The sequence below is a fragment of the Pinus tabuliformis genome, chromosome 7 (genome assembly GCF_031772625.1).
Source record: "Pinus tabuliformis cultivar Carrire ecotype Pingquan chromosome 7, CPIR1, whole genome shotgun sequence".
Taxonomy (NCBI): Eukaryota; Viridiplantae; Streptophyta; class Pinopsida; order Pinales; family Pinaceae; genus Pinus; species Pinus tabuliformis.
Genome location: NC_142293.1, coordinates 871,558,757 through 871,582,506, shown reverse-complemented (window position 1 = coordinate 871,582,506; position 23,750 = coordinate 871,558,757). Strand labels below are relative to the sequence as shown.

The 23,750-nt window shown below is 41.8% G+C and overlaps 1 protein-coding gene across 4 annotated transcripts in view; it reads left to right on the top strand.

The window, feature by feature from the left end:
* LOC149250399 (uncharacterized) overlaps positions 1 to 23,750 on the top strand; it is a 55,051-nt gene that overhangs the window by 218 nt on the left and 31,083 nt on the right. For 2 of the 4 annotated variants that reach the window (XM_089459067.1, XM_089459066.1), the window contains exon 2: positions 74 to 195. In XM_089459067.1, coding sequence (XP_089315193.1) covers positions 74 to 195 — 122 coding nt within the window. Of the gene's footprint in view, positions 1 to 61; positions 196 to 23,750 lie in introns of all 4 variants that reach the window. The other 2 variants (XM_089459065.1, XM_089459064.1) reach the window with 1 other exon arrangement.

Genomic DNA, 23,750 nt, shown 5'->3' with positions numbered 1-23,750 from the left:
AAATTCGCCGCACAGTATTATAATGTGTTCATGTTTTTCAGGGGTTTATGGTTTGTTTAAGTTTGTTTGCCAGAATTCCTGGAGAATTAGGCTGTGTGATGTCAATCATTTCACTACACAGCTCGGTTGTAGCTTCCAGACCAACGTCTCATCATGTACATGCCAATTCCAGGGCTTGTAGCGCACTGGCTCACGGTACCGTTTACTACACTTATTTGATTGACATGCTTTGCCCAGTGAAATAAATCTCTTCTTTTGAACAAGCTTATGTGGATTCTGCAATCGTTTATGATACATTTTTGTTTAGCTATTGGACAGGGTAAATACATGTCTAGGAGAAATCTGTCTGGGTCTTTCTTTGCATTCATCCATGATGCTTTAGAATCCGTAGTCCTTCCATGCGATCCTTCTCCTTTGATTGTTGGTACTTGGGCTTCTCACGTGATTCCTTGTCTGCCGATATTCTTGTCCTTTGAGTTGATTGGGAGTCCTTCAGGTTAATCCTGCCTTTCTTGAACTTGCGCAGCGGGCCTTTAAGCCCCTTTCTAAGGAATGATTTCCTGCTGTTTTCCACGCTTTGAATGCGATGCAATTCAAAAGTTTATGCCTTGGTAAGGCTGTTGATAGGATTTCTGTTATGTTAGTTGGAGCTATTTTGCTATACCTTTTGCTTATTGAAGTTCTATGTGCTTTCCCTTAGTTCTTCCTCTGTACGCTAAGACTATTACGCTTTTTCACCCTCTCAATTTTGCTGCCACTCTTGAATTGGTTGCCCTTTCAATCGGATTGTTGCCATTGACGGCAACGATCTGTAGTGGCCTTCACTACCTTTGAAGGAGTGGCATGATAAATCTGCAATCATTAACTTAGGGATGGGGCCGAAAGAAATTCCCCATCTCCAGAGAACTATAATAATTGAAATGCAACTACAGACTTCTTTATTCCATGGGGTCAGTAAATCGAAAATTGATTAGATTTGATTATTGGACATTGATGATCAGGCTTTCGCATTCACCTTGCCAATGGTCATCCTCTCTCATCTCGTATGGGAACTAGATCGTTGTATTTTTAAGCATTTGTGGATGGCAGAATTGTGCAAGGTGGCTAACCACTTTGTTTGAGATCTTTATTGCATGTGAGAAATTTACCTCCTCAAGAATCTTGATTGCATCTAATATGCAAGTACCTATGAGGATCAAAATGTCGTTCCTCACAAGGTCAATGACTAATTTGATTCCCCTTCAATTTATTATTTAACTCTGTTTTATTCCAATGTACGATAGAGCTTTATCCACGTCGTGAACGTGCCATTTGTTTTTGATTATTTATTTGTATTTTAATTTCCCATGTATAGAGAGCTATAAAATTTCCTTTTATGTCTTAGGTTACAGCTCCTGCTCCTGCCTCTTCAGGGGTTACCTTTGGTTGCCACATCAAAGTTTATTTTACTCCGCTCTTTTTGCAAAGGAGTCCATATTTGGTGTCCGTTGCTGTGTCTATGGAAGGTTTGCTTTTTATAGGAAGAGTTTTCTCATCTTGACCTTAGTTGGGGTGCTGTTTTCTATGAGTGGGATCTTCTCTTGCTTGTAATGTTATAATTTTGATTATGTGTTTTACTGTTTCCTTAATTCTCTATTTTGTTCTCTTCCAAATGTACTATGGGGTGAGAGATTGTCCTTGGAAAATTGGTGGTTTCTGGATTTCTTAGGTTCCAAAGAATAAATTTGGCATATCTTCCATATTACCTTCAGCTCTTGAGATTTGTAGTTTGGAAGGGGCCTTTTTTTCAAGATATTCTCCTTAGTTTCCTTTTGGAATTTGGCATTCCATTTCTGAAGTTTAGAGGTTCTAAACTTCTTTTTCTATCTCACAATGTAGAATAATATGGTCCGTGTCCTCTTCTTGAGAAGGCAACTCATTGCACCTTGTTGGACCTTAGTAGCCTCTCTTTCGCAAGCTGTGTACCTATGGTATCCATTTTGAGCATGCTTTTTGCACATGGGTCTATGTGTACCAGTGTTCCACCAAGTTTCTGGGATGGGGGAGCGTAGGAGCAGTGAGATGCACATGGGGAATGTATGGAAGCACCCCAAAATTTTGAGGAAATTGAGGGGGGACAGGGGATGTCGGGGTCTCTATCTCTAAAATTATTAAAATAATAATATAATGATAAAATCCCAACAATATCAATTCATCTCAGGCAAATTCATCATTGTGCAATGTCAATACTAAACGATAAACAGTAAAATTGTAATAAATTCAAAATTGTAAATGATATAAGCATGATTCAGATTCAGATTCAATGATGAAACACATTGATACGTAAACATGAATGAAACAAAAATAGTAAATTTTTGATACATTGATTTAAATTCATTATTGTAGAATCTAATTAGTATGAAAAATAATAGTAGATATTGAAGTTTGAAATAGTAAAATGAAATTACTCAAACTCAAAATAGTAAAGAGTGACAAGTCAAAGATTCAGTGTGAGGTCATTTGTATCTAGAGTCAAGACTCAAAAGTTAACACTGAAATTAACAATGGACAATGAACATTGAAAACAAAATGAACAATGAAAATGAATAAAAGTAAAAGGCAGGGTTTACACACACACATACATCATTTTTTAAGCCTTTATAGCCATAAATTTGGTGGGCGGGGTCGGTGACTCCCAAAAGTCCCTCTTTTGTGGGGGGATGCCAAAAGGCACCCCTTTTTTGGGGGCGCCCAGAAGCACCCCTTTTAAGGGGGATGGCTAGAATTCCGCCTTTCATGGGGGGATGCTTAGAAGCACCCTTTTTTTGGGGGTGGGTTGGGACACCCAGAAACACCCTTTTCCCTGGGGGATGCCCAAAAGCCCCCCTTTTGGGGAAGCATGTCCCACACACTGGGGAAATGTTCCCCCTTGCATTTCCAACTTTCCCTGCGCTTCCCCTGTTGAAGAATGTGTAACTAGGTTTGGTCTTCATAAGTATGAAATGTATTCTTGTAAATAATAAAATGAAAAGAAATTATTATTGGAGCATGGGTTTCATGCTCAAGTTCTTTTATTTTATAGGTCAAGCACCCATTGAGTGCTTTTAGGGATTGTAGAGTCATTGTCATATATTGAAGACCCTATGGGTACATTGTATCTTGTAAAGAAGAATTTATTTTGTCTTTAAAGTGTCGAAATACCTCTAAGATCAAGTCGGCCTACGTGAAGATCAACGTCTCCCCCTTGGAAGAGCCTATATATAGAGAGGTACTCGTCCTCCATTCTACATCGTCCACTTATCTCATTCTATGCGAAGAAGAGGAAGAGAAGAAGCCGAAGAAGAGGGTACGAAGAAGAAGAAGTCGAAGTGCTTGGGCTAGATCTCTCTCTCTTGAGAAGGTCGAAATTAGGGTTTCTGCACTGGGACTATCTCTGGTTTGATCTTGGAAGAGGAAGAGAAGAGAAGGCAAGCGAAGGTCTCTTAGGGTGTCTTAGTAGCCCTAAGACTCAAGGAAAGGCAAGTGAAGGGAGGAGAAGGCTATTCAAGGGAGATCGAAGTCTCCAAGAGAAGTAGCAGTAGTTGCCGTAAGCCAAAATTTCAGATCTACAGTGGGAGGTCAAAGTCTGTACAACTGGAGGCTGAGTTGATCTTGATCTTGGAGGGTATTTGTCTAAGTCACTAGGTCATGGTATTCGTCAATTGAAGAATCTATAAGAAGAGAAGAAATTTACGGGTTTTCCCCTCAAGAGGAGGGGTTTTGGCCCTAGCTTGCAGCTTATATACTGTGTCACTGTTCTTATTGTTTTGGTAGTTGTTTGATGTATTGCACATTGTAATAATAAGGAACAAAGCTAATAAGTAAAAAGGTAACACAAACAATTATCAAGTTAAGAGAATTAACCTACTTACTGCCCTATTGAATTCTCAACATGGTATCAGAGCTAAGGTTATCTAAGGGCATCATGAAGATCTCCTCTACAGTGAAGAAGTTCATCAAGAAGATTGCAAGCCATCTCAAGAAAGGCATTAAGGAAGCATGGAATTTCTTATTCTCTACAAAGAAGGTATCAATCAAAGAAAGGGATGAAGGTCTCTTCTTGGCTCTCTCTGGCACATTTCAAGATGAAGACATTTGGGTAATTGACAGTGGTGCATCAAGGCACATGACTGGTCACTCCAATAGATTGAAGACCTTATCAAAAGGAAAGTTTGCTTATTCAGTGGAACTTGGAGATAACAAGAGCTATCTCGTAAAAGGCATTGGATCAACCTCCATAAAGTTGGAAGATGAAAGCAACATCCACCTCAACAACATTCTCTTTGTTCTAGGTTTGCACAAGAATTTACTTTCTATTTCAAGTCTAGAAGATAAGGGTGATAGAATAGCCTTCATTGATGGAAAGGTCGTTGTCTGGGGAAAAGACTCAAGTATAGATCAAGCCAAAGTTATAGGCATTCGAGAAGGAAGACTCTACAGATTAATGTCTCCTGTGGCTCAAGCCCTAGTCCACATTGAAATTAGCCCATGTGAACTTTGGCATCGAAGATTTGGTCATCTACATTTCAAAATCCTTCCAACCCTAAGTTCCATAGTAGATGGAATTCCTAATCTGAAAGAGGATCATGAAGGTGTCTGTAAAGGATGTGCATTAGGTAAGAATACCAAGAGACCATTTGGAAGCAGTGCTTCACAGTCAAAAGAAATCTTGGATCTCATTCACTCTGATGTATGTGGTCCCATGACTCCTAAATCACTTGGAGGTCATCTATAGTATGTCACATTTATAGATGATCATTCAAGAAAGACTTGGATTTACTTAATGAAAACCAAGGACGAAGTATTTACAAATTTCAAGAATTCAAAGTTGAAGTGGAGAACCTTACAGAAAGAAGAATCAAGATACTAAGATCCGATAATGGAGGAGAATATACACCAAAGAGATTATAAAATTCTGTAAGGAGTCTGGGATTAAGAGGGAGCTGATAGTCCCATATAATCCCGAACAAAATGGAGTTGCAGGAAGGAAGAATAGGTCCATTGAAGAAAGTGTAAAAGCAATGTTACATGATCAAGATCTACCTAAGTTTCTGTGGGGAGAAGCCACGAAGGCAATTGTCTACATTCGAAATCGAAGTCCCCACAGATCTCTAGACAACAAAACTCTGGAAGAAGTATTCATTGGAAAGAAGCCATTTGTAGATCATCTCCGGATCTTTGGGTGTACTATATATGTCCATATCCCAAAGGACAAAAGAAAGAAGCTAGATCCTTCAGGCATGAAGGGAACATTTGTTGGGTATAGCAACTCATCAAAAGCTTATAGGATCTACATGAGAGATGGACATCACATAGAAGTCAGTTGTGATGTCATATTTGATGAGAGCATAACATTCAAGAGATCAAAGGAACTTTCCATAGATTCTGATGATGAAGAACTTCCGATATTTGAGGAAGAAGTTGACCAAGGAAAAGAAGAATCACACCATGAAGAAGAAGGTCCCTGTGAACCTGTTCAACCTGTGGTCATCCTTGAAACAAGGAAAATACCTAATTGGTTGAAATCTACACTACTTGATGCAGAAGGTCATGGAGCAACATGCTCATTTAGAGAAAGCAAGAAACCGAAAAGATATTCTGGATATGCTGCATACATGACAAAACTTATAGAAGCAGAACCATCCTCCTTTGAAGAGGCTATAAATAATCGAGAATGGAAGGATGCCATGAATGAAGAGTATCGATCTATAATGAAGAATGGAGTTTGGGAGATCGTGCCTAGGCCCGAAAACAAATCTGTGGTTACTTCTAAATGGATCTATAAGATCAAACACGCAGCTAATGGAAGTATTGATAAGTATAAAGCAAGATTTGTGGCGAGAGGCTTCTTTCACTTGAAGGCATTGACTATGAAGAGACATTTGCTCCAACAGTAAGATATACAACGATTCGATCATTAGTCTCTTTGGCATCATCGATGGGATGGAACATCCACCAAATGGATGTCAAGACTGCGTTTCTGAATGACACAATAGATGAAGAAGTCTACATAGAGAAACCCTTGGGATTCGAAGTTAAAGATAGAAAGGCATATGTTTGCAGACTGAAGAAAGCACTATATGGTCTCAAACAAGCACCAAGGGCATGGTGTGCTAGAATGGATGCATACCTTCAAAGGATAGGCTTCACAAAAAGCTTTGCTAATTCCAATCTTTACATTAAGGTTGTAGATAATGAACCTGTAATCACTTGTCTGTGTTTAGATGATCTTCTCTTGATAGGTGTAGAAGGTCAAATTGAAGAATGTAAGAAGCAACTTGCAACGGAATTTGACATGAAGTATCTAGGGCTGATGCATTACTATTTGGGACTAGAAGTCTGGCAAGGGCCTAATGAAGTTTATTTGGGTCGAGGGAAGTACGTGATCGAGTTACTGAAAAGGTTTGAAATGATGGATTGCAAACCTATGACTACTTCGACGATCACAAACTTGAAGGGACTAAGGAGTTCCGAACGTAGCCCTGTGGATCCTTCCAAGTATAGGCAACTCATTGGTTCATTGATGTACTTGGTGAATACTCGTCTAGACTTATGCTTTGCAGTAAATGTACTTAGTCAATTCCAAGTGGAGCCACAGCATGATCATTGGGTAACAACAAAACATATTCTGAGATATCTATAAGGAACCATCCACTACTATCGAAAATATAATACAAGGAATGATGTCCAATTAGTTGGATATACAGATTCCGACTGGGGAGGCAGTGAGTAGGATGGAAGAAGCACTGCGGGAGGATGTTTTAGTTTGGGATCCTCCATGGTCTCATGGATGAGCAGAAAGCAAGACTCAGTTGCTTTGAGTAGTGCTGAAGCTGAATATGTTGTAGCCTGTGAAGTAAGCAAAGAAGCAATATGGTTGAGGAAGCCGCTATCCGATTTGTTTGAAGGACCGATGAACCCTACAATGATACGTTGTGATAACACCAATTGTATACGCTTGTCTGAAGGTCCAGTGTTTTATGGAAAGACAAAGCATATAAACAACAAGTATCACTATATCCGAGAGCTAGTACAAAATGGTGTTCTGAAGCTACAATACATCTCCATTGATGAGCAGGTAGCTGATACATTGATGAAGTCACTTCTAAACAAGAAGCTTGTATACTTGAGGGACAAGCTTGGTTTGGTAGATGTATCCTCCCTAATTGAGGGGGAGAGATAGACACTACATTCTTGTCTTCACTTGGGAAGAAAGAATGGAGGATTGGGTAACCCTATGGCATTCGATACTCTTTGAGAATGTTGTAGGGCATTCAAGACAAGAGTAGTTGTGGACCGATATTTTTTGAGGACTAGCTATCCAAGATAAGAATAGTCCAAAGGAAGGTCATACTCTATGAACACCCGGGTGGAGTATGAACCTTGTGAGACAATGATTATGGTGTCTATGAATCATTGGTCTCGCCAACATTGTACTCTGCTCATGTGGATAGAGCTGGTAGTCAAGGCCTTGCTATGTAAACAATGCTGGTTGATATGATGCTAGACAGATGGGTTACCAATCCAACACTTTTTATGAGATCTCTTCAGATTGAGAATGACCATGTACCTCTTATGAATAAGAGGGAGTTTTGAAGAATGTGTAACTAGGTTCGGTCTTCATAAGTATGAAATGTATTCTTGTAAATAATAAAATGAAAAGAAATTATTATTGGAGCATGGGTTTCATGCTCAAATTCTTTTATTTTATAGGTCAAGCACCCATTGAGTGCTTCTAGGGATTGTAGAGTCATTGTCATATATTGAAGACCTTATGGGCACATTATATCTTGTAAAGAAAAATTTATTTTGTCGTAAAAATGTCGAAATAACTCCACGATCAAGTCGGCCTAATGAGCTATCAAGTCAGTGTATATGAAGAGCAACATCTTCCCCTTGGAAGAGCCTATATATAGAGAGGAACTCGTCCTTTATTCTACATCATCCACTTATCTCATTCTATGCGAAGAAGAGGAAGAGAAGAAGTCGAAGAACAGGAAGAAGAAGTCGAAGAAATCAAAGTGCTTGGGCTAGATCTCTCTCTTGAGAAGGTCGAAATTAGGGTTTCTGCATTGGGACTATCCCTGGTTTGATCTTGAAAGAGGAAGAGAAGAGAAGGCAAACAGAGGTCTCTTAGGGTGTCTTAGTAGCCCTAAGACTCAAGGAAAGGCAAGCAAAGGAAGGAGAAGGTTATTCAAGGGAGATCAAAGTCTCCAAGAGAAGCAGCAACAGTTGCCGTGAGCCAGAATTTCGGATCTACAGTGGGAGGTCGAAGTCTCTACAACTAGAGGCCGAGTTGATCTTGATCTTGGAGGGTATTTGTTTGAGTCACTAGGTCATGGTATTCGTCAATTGAAGAATCTATAAGAAGAGAAGAGATTTATGGGTTTTCCCCTGAAGAGGAGGGGTTTTGGCCTTGGCTTGCAGCCTATATATTGTGTCACTGTTCTTATTGTTTTGGTAGCTGTTTGATGTATTGCACATTGTAATAATAAGGAGTAAAGCTAATAAGTAAAAAGGTAACACAAACAATTATCAAGAGTAAGAGAATTAACCTACTTACTACCCTTTTGATTTCTCAACACTCCCCTCAAGTCATGCACACTAGGGCCTTTGAAGCCCTTTCTTGCAGCTATAACAGAGTCTCACATAGCTTGGTAATAAGGTGAGCGGGCAACATTAAATGGGATATTTGCATCATACCACCATCTAGCAATGTATTGAAAAGAAGATTCTTTGCATTGCTTTTTCCAATGGTCATCCAAAGTGGGTTGATGTTGAGTTAGACTTGGTTGGGAGGAAGTGGGATTAGTAGAGGCAATGGTGGCAGAGGTTGAGAAATAACTCTGGATGTTCATCCTCTTTTTTCCTTTAGATTGTTGGCCTTGATGATAAGACCCAAGAGCAAGAGGAACATAGTGAAAGGGGTCATTGGTGGAAGGGATAGAAGAGGAGTCTTGAATCTCAAAATCATCATACCCACCATCTTTCATGGCTTGTAAAATTTCCTTCTTGCAATTTCTTCATGGATAGCCTTTTCCCTTGCCTTATTCTCCTCAAACTTCTCAAACTTGGCAAGGTGTTTTGGCCCTAACAATACCTATCTCTACCTTTGGTGCATCACATGGCTTTACTTGGCCTCTTATCGTAGCCAAGTGTTATTTCAACCTGAGAATACCCTCCCCTCCAATAGATTTATTGCAAAATTTGCATATCATTTTTCCATCAATCACATCACAATGAGCCCATGCAGTGTCCTTGGATTTTGGAGGCATGGTGGCTAGAAATATTTGAAATTTGAAAATGAAAAAAAATTGCAAATTAAAAGAAAAATTGCAGCAAAGTAAAATGGAAAACCTAAGATAAATTTAGGAAAAAAATGGGGCATATTTAGCCTACAAAATTTAAGACTTGAAAACTAACAGTTGAACTTGAAATTTGATAGCATAGAACACATAAAAAAATTAAATACATGGACAACAATGAAATATGGATTTTTTCAAGTGAAAATCCTTACCTGGAAATGCAAACTAGCTCCCTTAGACTCCTCTTGAAGATGCTCATTACCCACCATTTTGTGGGTGATATCCCTAGGAGAATTTTTTTCTCCAAGATGGTCCTCAGTCGGCAGCCAACAACCCCTTGCAGCCACCAACTAGTTCGTTGTGCCATTTCTTCGCCACCTGAGCCAACCATGTGGTCCCTCGCCCATTTGCCATGATCGTATGTTTGAAGGTGGGCCTCCCGAACCTAAAGGTATGCCTTGTCATTTGGTAATTGAGTATTGTAGTTTGCTTATCATGGACACTTCTGGGCATGGATTAATGGGTGGATTCAACGGAAAGAATGGACTAGGTCTGTGCTCTTTTCCCCTAGACCCCTTTTAGGTAGTAATTTTGGATTCTAGCCCTGTGGGATCTCTTTTACTGACCATTTGGCTCTAGGGATGGTATTTCATAGGAAACTCTGATTTTGGTTGCGTGGTCCCACTCCATTATCTGCTTATATTACCCTCTTTCCATTCATTATCACCCCGTTCATCATTTCTCCCACCTGGGTCCACATTCCTCCATTGGGTCCACATAGGGTTAACATGCCCCTACCCCTTGCCCACACCTCAGGTCATGGCCCGGAATGAAGCCCGGAGGTTGATGCAACTAAAAAGAAAGATAAAAGCATATATGGTCACATTCAACAGGAAAATGTACCACAAAATGCAAAAGATGGCTGGGACAAACGCATTTAGCGCGTGGGCAAAAGCCAATACATGAGCTCTACCCCATCGTCATGGCCATCGCCCTGGTTCCTACAAGTTCTGTGAACCTCCCTCATCATATAGGAATATGATTGTCCCAATCCCTGGTGGGCAATGAACCACCTTACCATTAAAGGGGGTATTCACTGCTATATCTTGTACATCATGTTCTTACCCCTTAAGCCCTGAGCAGTTAATCAAAGAAAATCATAAAAAGCAAAAGGCATATAAAGAAGTGTGGAAAAATCAAGGCCGACACACCTCATGTGCCACGATTGCTCCCTCCTATACATTATAAATCCAAGTGTGGGTTTCCCTTTTATTAGCTACCATTGTACCCTAGAATGTGGCCCAGGGCTACCCCTACTCATCCCTTACTTCATTCACCTATTTGTCACATGCCACCACCTTTTGATGTAACTTGAGTATATTGTCCCCTTTAGAAGTAGAAACCACTCAATAGGATACTTGGTTAACCCCATTTCGATTTTAAGAGACATTGGCACATCCCGAAGCCCATTATGGAAGGGCAGACCATTATGAAGTCCCTGTTATCACTCCAGGAAACTCTCCGAGGTTGTAAATCAGAGATGCCTGGTAACATATAAATTTTAATATTGTTCTCTGAAATATTGGAATGAAAGATGGTTTGGATCAAGTCGGATAACCATTTCAGCTCTATTCACACTCAAGGCATGCATGAACACCCCCAATAACACAAGGCTTTAGACTGCTAATGCTCAATAGTTTGTAGATTTAATGGATAGATGGAGAACACTGACTATGCCAGCAGGTTGCATACATGGACCTATACGAATGGCTAGCTACAGGCAGCAAATGAACTTATTGACTATACCGGCAGATGCGTATATAATTACACATATAAATGGCTAGCCATAGGCAGCAAAGAAGCTTGCAAATCTAATATATCAAAGCAGAGATAAGATGACAGTTATCTGGCCTCGAACACACGGAAAACTTGAACAAACTGTTCAGGTGCAAGCATAGAACAGAAGAGAAATGGACATTAAACATGTAGCAGCAAAAGAAGCTTGTATTACTAAAGACTACAGATGAGAAGCTTGAGAAAACAGGGGAGGAATAATCTCCAAAAGTTGAACCCTTGTTACATCTTGTTTTCAGCTATTTATAGCTTGTTTACAATGGTCCTCAGCCTTTTGAGGCTTCAGGTGTCTTAATCTATCCTTCTGTCTTGTTTAACTGATTGATTCCCTCAATAGGTAGGCATGGCTCGGCGGTTTTCCTCTTCCAACAGAAAAATAACGATACTCAGATATTTTGGGTGGCCTGCTGTGATGCATAGGAGCTCCCTCGTGCCAAAGATGCCCCATTAAGTTCGTTAGGATGATTGCTGCACTGGCAGGGCCGTTAATGCTCCATGATTTTATTTGATTTGGGTTGAGGCGTGTAGTGGCCCTTCCCCTTCCCTTTTTGGGTTCTGTTTGCCGGCCGCTGTCCCTTCGCCGAATCCTTCTTCTGGTATATAGCATAACTGCACGGTTCCTTCAAGGATGGCTTGCCGCTTGAACCTGCAATGGAGTGGCTGCCGTTCTTATGAAATCCCTGCACCGGTCGCTTGTTTTTTTAATATTTGAACAATATACATAAAACAGCTGCAAAATCATGAAAAATGGCTCTGGCGGATTTGAAGAATATATATATTTTACTTTCGAATCCCATCGGATCCAAAACCCATCATAATCGGCATCTGCCCAGGGCTTCCCTTTATATTTTCTTTATACAAAGAAAATACACCAAATACATTGAAAACGATATGGGCGCGGACTTTAAAAAATATGAAATGGAGTGTTGTGCATATATCGGGTCCGGCCCATCGGCCTGCACCATCATTTGTGTTAAAGCCCCGCCCCTTTGAAAGTGCCGATGCGATATCGGCGATCACCGCGGACCCGATATTTTATAAAATGGAGTGTTGAAGGGTCATCGGGTCCGGCCCATCGCATCGGCGCATAACATATGTGAAAGGCCCTGTACTCTTTGGCAGCCCCGATAGCGAAATGTCGACGTGATGCGAGCCGTTGATCTGTGCACGCGATTAATGGCCCTGATCAAATCGCTAGACCGCAATCGCAATGCCACTGCCGATACCGCCGACCCGTCAATCGCCGATATTGTCGCGGACTCGATATTTTATAAAATGGAGTGTTGAAGGGCCATCGGGTCCGGCCCATCGCATCGGCGCATAACATATGCGAAGGCCTTGTACTCTTTGGCAGCCCCGATAGCAAAATGCCGACGTGATGCGAGCCGTTGATCTGTGCACGCGATTAACGGCCCTGATCAAATCGCTAGACCACAATCGCAATGCCACTGCCGATACCGCCGACCCGCCGATCGCCGATATTGCCGCGGACCCGATATTTTATAAAATGGAGTGTTGAAGGGCCATCGGGTCCGGCCCATCGCATCGGCGCATAACTTATGTTAAAGCCTGCCCCTCGTAATCGCCGATAGCGAAATGCCGACGCGATCTGGACCGTTGACCGGCCAGATCCAACGACTGATATGATTTCGGACCCTTAAGCCTGCAACTTTGGTTTTTATGTGTTTTTTTGGGTATTTTCACCTTCCAATAGTGTAATTCTGCCCTCCAAAGGGCTTCCCTCTTGCAACCTCTTTGATCGGTGGGTAGCTTGTGTCATGTCTTGATGATTTGAACAACAAACATGGATTTTGGGCATGACTATAAGCATATTTGCAGCCTTTGAGAGCTTTTTGAATCTATTTTTAATCCATTTGCATAGCAAAGCTAACACTGGCTCCTTCTGGGGATGAGATCCTCCTTGTGAGGTCTCAAGAACCTGCAGACCAATGCCTTCATACAAAAACAGCTATAAAAACACTTGCCTAGTGTCCATTGGGCATGGAGTCAACTAAGCATACAACATAAAAACTGAACAAGAAACTATTTACAAACATAAAAGCCTGAAAATTTAAACTTCAAAATTTGCCCATTTGCTGGGCCACCAAAATTGTTTCTCCTGTTCTCAGCCTGGTTCATCATATATCAGCAGGACAGGATTTATTTGATCATCCACTTCAAACAGTTTAGGACACTTGAGCTTAATAGGTAGAGATGATCGGTGCTTCATTCCCTTTCTGTGTGTTTTCCTCCTTGGACGTTTTTCAGAGGAGCCTTTGTACAGCTGCTGGATAATCATGGCTGCAGTGTACGAGTCTGTGTCTTTTGCGGCCTGCTCCACTAATATAAAAGATGCACCATTGTATCCTTGTGCAGGGGACACAGAGACATTTTCTGCTCGTTCATCTTGCTTAGAACAGTCCTCATCCAAGGAGGAATCCCAAAACTGTACACCCTCTTCCTCTGTTAATTGATAAGCTGCCTTTTCAGTCTGTGTGGAGGCCATCTGAGCAGGTTTCATAATATCAAGACTGAGATGATCAGCTTCAGCCTCGATCATTGAACTATTTCCTGCCTCAGTGTTTAAGGGGCAACTAGGAGGGATTTTCACTTGAGCAGACAGAGAAGCAAAAGATGATGGGGAGCTTTCCTCCCCGTTTTTAATCACTGAACTGGGGACAATAGCAGGCTGGAAAATTTGCAGATCTGCATAGCCATGTAAAGATGAGCTGGCTTCAGGCACAAATTCTTCGAGGGGGAAGGGATCTGCTGCTGGCTGCCACTGCTGGTCAACTTGTTCTTCTGCAGTTACGACAAATTGTTGAACAATGACTTTGGATATTGCTTCCTCATAAGCAGCGCTTGTTAAGAAAGGAGCACCTTCCAAAACATGGACCTCCTCCTCTTCGGGATGCTCTTCTTCCATGACTATATTTTGACAAAGGGTTTTCACCCTTTGATCTTCGTTTACCTCTCTGCTTCTCTGCAAAATCTGCGCATGCTCATGTGTTCGTCTACATGGATCTGGAGTTGGAAAAGAAATAGAACAATGAGCTCCTGCTTCTTCAAAATGCTGCTCAGCTCTCAACTTGGAAACTTCAGAGGTCAAAAGCTTGATCATCCTAGCTAATTTATCAATCTCAAGCTCTGAGGATGATGAGGATTCACCTCCCTGACTTCTGCATTCATCATCACCTTCAAGTCTTCCTGCAGCCATAATATTGGCTTCTACTTCAAAGGCTGCAGCTTGCATATCAGCCAAAGAAGTACATCTTCGTTCTCTTAACAACAGGCAGAACTGAGAATCGAAGGCATTGGCATATGTGAGCATGGCAGAAGAAGGGGTAGGTTTTATTTCTACTGGCATTCTGTTGTACAAATGATTAAATCTGATATTGAAATCAGACAGCAGCTCACCATCTTCTCTCTGCAAGTTCCCAAATTCATCATGATAGAAGAGCAGATCTTTATTATTTCCCCAGTGCTTTAAAAATACATCATCTAAAGCATCAATGTCTGCAATGGACCTAGGGGGTAAATCTCTAAACCATTTTCTAGCCTCCCCATCTAGGCTTTGAACAAAAACCCTCATCCAAACATCCTCTTCATTGATATCTAAATTGTCAGCATAACTATAAAAAGCTTCAAGATGTTCTTCTGCTGTCACTCCCTCAGTTCCAGTAAATCTAGGCATATATTCCATATAATCTCCTACAGGCATGGCATTCAAAGGGGTAGGCAAGACCAAAGGTGCATACCTAGCAGCAACTATTCGTTCTATCTTTGAAAGGGCTTGCTGGCCTGCCATGACCGAGGTAAGGTAAAAAGATACTGGTAAACTGAGTGATATGAATCAATAAAGAGGATAGGAGAGACAGAGGAAAACGATAGACAACATGGATGCTTCTTTCAACTGAGGTCCGAAAGGGAAATGAATGGGGGAAGGAGCTGAATGAATCTCTGAAGGAAATACTTCAATCAGCAAAGATACATAAACTTCTTTAAGGCTTACCTGACCCTGATGCTCCTTCTACAATATTTTCTTCGATTAACGATCTTCTCAGGATCAGGCACTGGCCAGCTAGTGATTTCTGAAGATTTCTCCGAGCAAGCTTCACGAACTGCGCCAGAACTTCAATGTGGAGTCGCCAAAGGATGGCCTTCCTCCAGTGGAGTCGCCAGACAAATGATTACAACCAACGTCTATGTTCAAACCTTGTCTGTCATCAAAGCTTGAAGCTGTGTCGTCTCCCAGGGAAGCTGAGCTTCGATTCTCTTCTCCCCGGCAACGGCGCCAATTATGTTATCACTCCAGGAAACTCTCCGAGGTTGTAAATCAGAGATGCCTGGTAACATATAAATTTTAATATTGTTCTCTGAAATATTGGAATGAAAGATGGTTTGGATCAAGTCGGATAACCATTTCAGCTCTATTCACACTCAAGGCATGCATGAACACCCCCAATAACACAAGGCTTTAGACTGCTAATGCTCAATAGTTTGTAGATTTAATGGATAGATGGAGAACACTGACTATGCCAGCAGGTTGCATACATGGACCTATACGAATGGCTAGCTACAGGCAGCAAATGAACTTACTGACTATACCGGCAGATGCGTATATAATTACACATATAAATGGCTAGCCATAGGCAGCAAAGAAGCTTGCAAATCTAATATATCAAAGCAGAGATAAGATGACAGTTATCTGGCCTCGAACACACAGAAAACCTGAACAAACTGTTCAGGTGCAAGCATAGAACAGAAGAGAAATGGACATTAAACATGTAGCAGCAAAAGAAGCTTGTATTACTAAAGACTACAGATGAGAAGCTTGAGAAAACAGGGGAGGAATAATCTCCAAAAGTTGAACCCTTGTTACATCTTGTTTTCAGCTATTTATAGCTTGTTTACAATGGTCCTCAGCCTTTTGAGGCTTCAGGTGTCTTAATCTATCCTTCTGTCTTGTTTAACTTATTGATTCCCTCAATAGGTAGGCATGGCTCGGCGGTTTTCCTCTTCTGACAGAGAAATAACCATACTCAGATATTTTGGGTGGCCTGTTGTGATGCATAGGAGCTCCCTCGTGCCAAAGATGCCCCATTAAGTTCGTTAGGATGACTGCTGCACTGGCAGGGCCGTTAATGCTCCATGATTTTATTTGATTTGGGTTGAGGCGTGTAGTGGCCCTTCCCCTTCCCTTTCTGGGTTCTGTTTGCCGGCCGCTGTCCCTCCGCCGAATCCTTCTTCTGGTATATAACATAACTGCACGGTTCCTTCAAGGATGGCTTGCCGCTTGAACCTGCAATGGAGTGGCTGCCGTTCTTATGAAATCCCTGCACCGGTCCCTTGTTTTTTTAATATTTGAACAATATACATAAAACAGCTGCAAAATCATGAAAAATGGCTCTGGCGGATTTGAAGAATATATATATTTTACTTTCGAATCCCATCGGATCCAAAACCCATCATAATCGGCATCTGCCCAGGGCTTCCCTTTATATTTTCTTTATACAAAGAAAATACACCAAATACATTGAAAACGATATGGGCGCGGACTTAAAAAAATATGAAATGGAGTGTTGTGCATATATCGGGTCCGGCCCATCGGCCTGCACCATCATTTGTGTTAAAGCCCCGCCCCTTTGAAAGTGCCGTTGCGATATCGGCGATCACCGCGGACCCGATATTTTATAAAATGGAGTGTTGAAGGGTCATCGGGTCCGGCCCATCGTATCGGCGCATAACATATGTGAAAGGCCCTGCACTCTTTGGCAGCCCCGATAGCGAAATGCCGATGTGATGCGAGCCGTTGATCTGTGCACGCGATTAACGGCCCTGATCAAATCGCTAGACCGCAATCGCAATGCCATTGCCGAAATCGCCGACCCGCCGATCGCCGATATTGTTGCGGACCCGATATTTTATAAAATGGAGTGTTGAAGGGCCATCGGGTCCGGCCCATCGCATCGGCGCATAACATATGCGAAGGCCCTGTACTCTTTGGCAACCCCGATAGCGAAATGCCGACGTGATGCGAGCCGTTGATCTGTGCACGCGATTAACGGCCCTGATCAAATCGCTAGACCGCAATCGCAATGCCACTGCCGATACCGTCGACCCGCCGATCGCCGATACTGCCGCGGACCCAATATTTTATAAAATGGAGTGTTGAAGGGCCATCGGGTCCGGCCCATCGCATTGGCGCATAACTTATGTTAAAGCCTGCCCCTCGTAATCGCCGATAGCGAAATGCCTACGCGATTTGGACCGTTGACCGGCCAGATCCAACGGCTGATATGATTTCGGACCCTTAAGCCTGCAACTTTGGTTTTTATGTGATTTTTTGGGTATTTTCACCTTCCGATAGTGTAATTCTACCCTCCAAAGGGCTCCCCGCTTGCAACCTCTTTGATCAGTGGGTAGCTTTTGTCATGTCTTGATGATTTGAACAACAAACATGGATTTTGGGCATGACTACAAGCATATTTGCAGCCTTTGAGAGCTTTTTGAATCTATTTTTAATCCATTTTCATAGCAAAGCTAACAGTCCCCACCTGTGGTCCAGGATTGGTAGGCTCATTTACTCGATTTCTCAAATGACTTGTTGTATTGAAAGGCTAGGGGACGCATTGGATCTTATGCAGGATTGCAGATGGTCTCCATCTTGGGTTTGGTCTCCCTATACAGGGTTCTAACCCTCTAGAGGGCTACATTGGCACATGTAGGGTGTGCGTTGAAAGCCATGGGCCTCCACAACAACAGATAGCACTCCATGGATCCCCACAACCATTCAGAGATTGCTCGTGTTCACTTATTGGATGGGGAAGATGTACCTGATCCATCATGCCCAGCTGGCCCCAGATTTGCACCATACACTTGGCAGATGATCCAGGACTTGTGCGATGATGTGGCATCACTCACACCATCATCCTAGCCCTTGCGGGTGATCTACAACATCTTCAATTTGTTTGGAGACCGACAAAGACACTTGTGTGCCTCCACATGTCATTTGGAGCACCAAAGGTTATTACAAGGGGCCAACTCCTTGTCCACTGCTTTTTAGGGTCCTATTCTTCATTATGGAACCCATGGACCTCATTAGGCCTCTTAGAGGGCCCTATGACATGCATAGATTATTATTTGACTTCTTGAGAGACTTACTCTTTTATTTATGAGCTAGTTTGGTGGGCTTGTGACCAAAAGTTGGATTATTAGAACATTAGTTTATTTTTGGGGCTTATGTAGGCCAAGGAGGCTAATTCGAACTCCTAATTTGTGTATAAATACAAGTGAGATGAGTTCATTTGCTCATCATCACTTTGGATTGGATCTTTTTTCTCTCTTGAGAATTTCACACTTTTTCTAGAGGATGAATTGGAGCTTTATGGATGAATTTTGATGTGTGGATATTGGTCTGTCTTGTCTTGGAGCTTCTCTTTTGTCAATTGTGGATGGTTGGATATATTCTGTTACATGTAAGTACATGCTTTTAATGTTATTCTTGTTTTACTTTGTCATATACATTGGATTGAGATTTTTGCTATTTTAGGGCTAATTGTTGCAAGCATTCATTTCTTTAAATTGTGGAATTTCATCTCTATTATATCATCTCTCAATGTATGGGCCTTCTAATGTAAAGGAAATCTCCTAGGGGTAATTCTTTCAACGAATTGACCTTGATAAGTCATCTCCTTTGTACATCGAAGTATAAAAATTGCAAGATTGCTTCTCTTTGACCTAGAGGGCTAGCAAAGTGGTCTTGAGGCCTCCTTGACTGCAAATCAAAGATCCTCACTCATATTCATCATAGACTTCATTCTACCAAGACTAAGAAACTGATCTACCAAGAGGTGGTCACCTAAAATCATATCTTTTCACCTTTTCCCAGGTTTAGCCAAGTTGGGTCACCTAGGGCATCATTTTCCCGACAAACTACCCATCCAAAAAGTTCGATCTCTTAGGGTCTCCTGCGCTAGTGTTTCCTCAAGACCTCCTCCAAATTTGAGGCCATTCCGACGGTGGAGTTGTGAGAAAATCTAAGCCCTAGCTCTGCGATCAAACTTTGCCCTAACATCCCCAAAGGCTAGTACCTTATTGGAATAGTTCAAACCTTTAAGTGGATATTATTTCTTTGATCCATTTCCATACCTTGTCTAGGTTAGGGACATCATTGGTTGCATTACTCTTCTCCCCTACCCTACACTGGGTCTACTTGGTCCCGTGTGGTCCCATTCCTTTGAAAAGACAATTCTTCAAGAACCATTGGGGATACCAGTTTCAATAAGGATTTTAGGGATTGGGAAATTCCTTCACAAGTCACATCCCATAAACGTAACCCTCAAATCCTCCCTTCCTTTTCCTAGAAGACTTTGTACCTTGCTTAGAAAACAAGCGAGCTCTATCTTTCTAACTTTTCTAGGAAAGGGATTATTTGGGTCACTCCACATCTTTTCATCGACTTATCCGTATCGGTGACTCCATAATATACTGGGTCTCCTCCCATCAGTGAAAGTCCGTAAATAGAAGGGAGCCTTAGCTAAGGTGATAGTGGGCTAAGTCTCCATTTTTTGCCCTTGGTCTAGCATTTTCCCTTTAGGGTTTCCCCTTAAGTCCCCTGCTAGTTTGAGTGGTAACAATGCCGACTCCACTAACAACTCCAAAGTAGCTCCAAAATAGCTCCAAGTCCAACTCCAAGCCTCTAAGATGACTACTCTAGCAAAACTCAACAATCTCCAAGCTCCTAATGAAGCTCACAAAAACTCCAAATGAGATGTGTGAGGCAAATGAGAGGGGAGACCTCTTTTTATTGGTTTGGAGGGGCTGTTTTTGGAGGGAAACAAGCCTTAGTTTCCCTCAAAACCACCTCACAAGCCCTAAAAACCGTGTTTGGTGGGTTTGTGGCTGGCTTGGCAGTGAACCAATCGGTTTATGACAGAACTAACCAATTTATGGGAAAACTCGTTGGTTCCATCATAAATCGGTAGATTTATTCCCAATTTGACCAAAAAATCAGTGAGGGCAGTCTAACTAGGTTTTTTTACTGGTCTGGTGGAGTTTGCTAATGAACCAACCAGTTTGACCGGTTTCTGGTTTGAACTGGCCGATTTTGAATACTATGTTCCCAATAATGTAGGTAGTACAAAGAACATCTTGCTTCTGATGGAGCAATAATGGCAAGAACATCCTCCTTCACTTTGACAGGTAATTGATGACATTGTTGAGCAAGCACAGATGCGCTGATTCACTGAAATGGTATATGATGACTTTGTCAAGCAAGGACAGGTACTGAAATAATACATGATGACTCTGTCAAGTAGAACATTCATGCAATGGTAGACACATGCTTTCTACCATTAGGAGAAAATGTGATGGCATATCCCATGTTCTAGTGAATAGGTTGACAAGATGAACTTTTAGTGCCTCTCTTCTTTTAGTGAGTAGGTTAGCAAGCAGACCTTGATCTGGTCATAGCCAACAAGGTTGTGCTTGACTCGTTTGCATGGTTATGGATACAAGAATGGTATCTTAAATGGATATGACAAATTTCTAGAAAACCAAAATATGACATGGCTAAGAAATGCCAAATACGTACATACAGATAAAAGAAACTAGGAAATAAAAATTTCTGAATAAATTTGCAATTTTGGAAATAAAGCCAAAAAGAGAGTTATCATTAAGAGAGCCCCAAGCCCTCTTTTTATAGTTTGATTCCTACGAAACTTGTGTTAACACACACACACACACATTGATTGAGATTGAGAGGCGGAAACCCAAGCCTTCTTTTCATCATTTGATATGTAAAAAAATTGTGTTAACAATTACATGTATTTTTTAAAATTAATGTTTTTTTTTTGAAGAAAAGGGTACTAAAAAGGTGTTGCCCAGTGCGTTTGCCATTCTGCCTAGGAAAACACTTTAAAACACCTTTTTAACACGTGACTTTATGAGTTTGATTAAAGTCAATATATAAAGTACTTTATGTGCTATGTACTTTTAATATTAAAGTTACTTTATGTGGAGAAAGTACTTTATCTACTATGTACTTTTAATATTAAAGTTACTTTGTGGAGAAAAAGTACATGGTACAAAATATGAAGTGATAAAGTGATTAGGATTCATTAATGAGGGGACCACATGAAAAGGAGGTCAAGTGAGGGAATTATCTCCACCATTGATCTAGAGCGCTGAGATCTAATCTCATCCCTTGATCAAAAGAGTTAGGGTTTCTGTTAAAATTGGCAACTAGGCCCAAACTCCATGTGGGTCATCTTATTAATGGAAGCTGATATTTTTCTTGGATCCCTCTCATCGAGAGGTGTAGGATTGGTCTAAAGATCATCCGATTTCGATAAGTATTCATAGAGATATGAATTTATTTGTGTTATGGGACAATTCGTCAAGGTCGGCCAGCAACCAAATAAACCCCACTTGTGCTCAACGTTTTAGTATAAATAGAGGTGGCCTTCAAGTCATTTTCAACGCACTTGGGATATCTTCCTCTCTACTTGTCTTTGGGTTTTAGTAGGAGGAGAGATCCTAAGGGATAACGCTACCCTAATCTAGAGGGCATAAGCCAGAACTGCCGGGAACTGTCGGGAACAGTTGAACTGCCATAACTGTTGGGAACTGTCGGGAATTGCCGGAACAGCCGGAACAATCGGGAACTGCCTGAATAGCCGTAACTGCGAGGAACTACCGGGAACAGCCGGAACATCTGGAATTGCTGGAACTGCCGAGAATTGCCGAGAACTGTCGGAACTGTTGGAACTGTCGGAACTGTCGGGAACAGCCAGAACTGCTAGAACTGCCAGGAACTGTCAGAGCATCTGTCTCCGAAGGAGAGCAGCGTGCAAGGGACAACTAGCATGCAACAACAAGCATGCAAAGGACAACAAGCATGCTAGGGACACCAAGCAAGCGAGATGCATCCAACACATAGGTTAGTATGACAACATGGTGCAGCAATGGCACATAATGTAGTACAGTGATGGGTACAATCATGATTAATGAAGCATGATGAGATGCAGCATAGTGATGATGGGTGTAGCATGGTGTAGCACGGTGAGGTGCAGCATGGTGTAGCACGGTGAGGTGCAGCATGATGACGAAATGCAACACAACGATAGGTGAAGGAGTCACCTTGGAGAATCAATTGAAGCAGCATGTCTTCAACTAATCTCATGTATCATCTTCTTAGAGATGATCTTTGCTCTTATCTAGATAAGTCAAAGTGTTGACTTCTGTTGTAAACGTACTATCTCTGTCTCTCTCTGCTGAACTATTGAAGAACATATAAGAAGAATTGATCAAGGGTTTCCCCACATTGGGGTTTGTCCTTGGCTAGCGCCACATCTTGTGTCCTCTTGTCTTGGCTTGTCTTCTGCGATTTATGTTTATGTTCTATCTGCAGTTTACTTTAATGCTGATGTGATTGCTAATCTGGAAAAGATATTGAGCTAACTTTGAAAATTGAAATAAATTTGATCCAAAATGGATTTTGGATAGACTTCTAAGTCTAAGTGTTCCTCACAGAGGAAAATTAAAGTCTAAGGATGCTCCTGGAAATAGTCCCATTGCGTAGATCTTTTCATTCTGAATCTACTGCAATTTGAATGGGCTAAAATGGACCTCGGATGCAGAAGTTATCGCAGAAAGAAGTTGCCCTTTGTCCTTTGAAAAAGAGGAAAAATCTTCAAAAAATGGCCTAAAAGGCTTTATAAAGGAAAATCGCATCGGAATGGTCCAAGAGGCGGACTTAAAGCGGAGGCGGAAGAGACCCCCGATCACCGATCTCCGACATATTGGGTTGGAGGTAGGCATATGCAAATAATATAAGGAAAGGACACCGGGTCGATGCGATATTGCGATCACCAATGATCGGATTGACAGATCGGCATCGATGATGTACAGACCCCTGGGCCGTAGCGAATGCGAAATGCGATTGTCGATCCGTGGCATGCGATCTCAGCGGTCGGATTGGAAATGAGATCAATGGCCAGGATTAAATCGGCGGTTGGGAGATTGGCGATCCCCGACACAAAGGGCTGATGCGATAGCGATATGCGATGCGATTTGGACCGTCCGATCGGGGATCAGATCAACGGTCCAAATTAAATCAACGATCCCCGATAGCAGGGCTAATGCGATTGCGATTGCGATAAGCGATAAGGGCCGGACCCGATAGGGATTATGGACCCGATTGCATAAAATTTGAAGTCCGAAAACACGAGATTTCTTTGTATCTCCTGTGTATTGGGTTTTTTGATCATTTTGCCATGCGATAGTGAATTGAGATAAAATGGCGGACTTGATGGGTTTATAGGGGCGATTTAATGGAATTTCAAGTTCGGATTTCACGCCCGATAGTGTATTTTCAGAAAATCTCTGTGTATTGAAATTTTGTACATTTTCAAGTTTTTTGCCTGGAGGAAAGCCCCGAATCCTCTGTAACCACTCCTGATCATCGTGCCACGCTGCAAGCGGGCGTTTTTGCAGACAATGATGCATTTTGAAAGCCACAGAGCCAGATGGCCAGTCGAATAGACAAGGAGCAGAGAAGTCGCAGAGCCA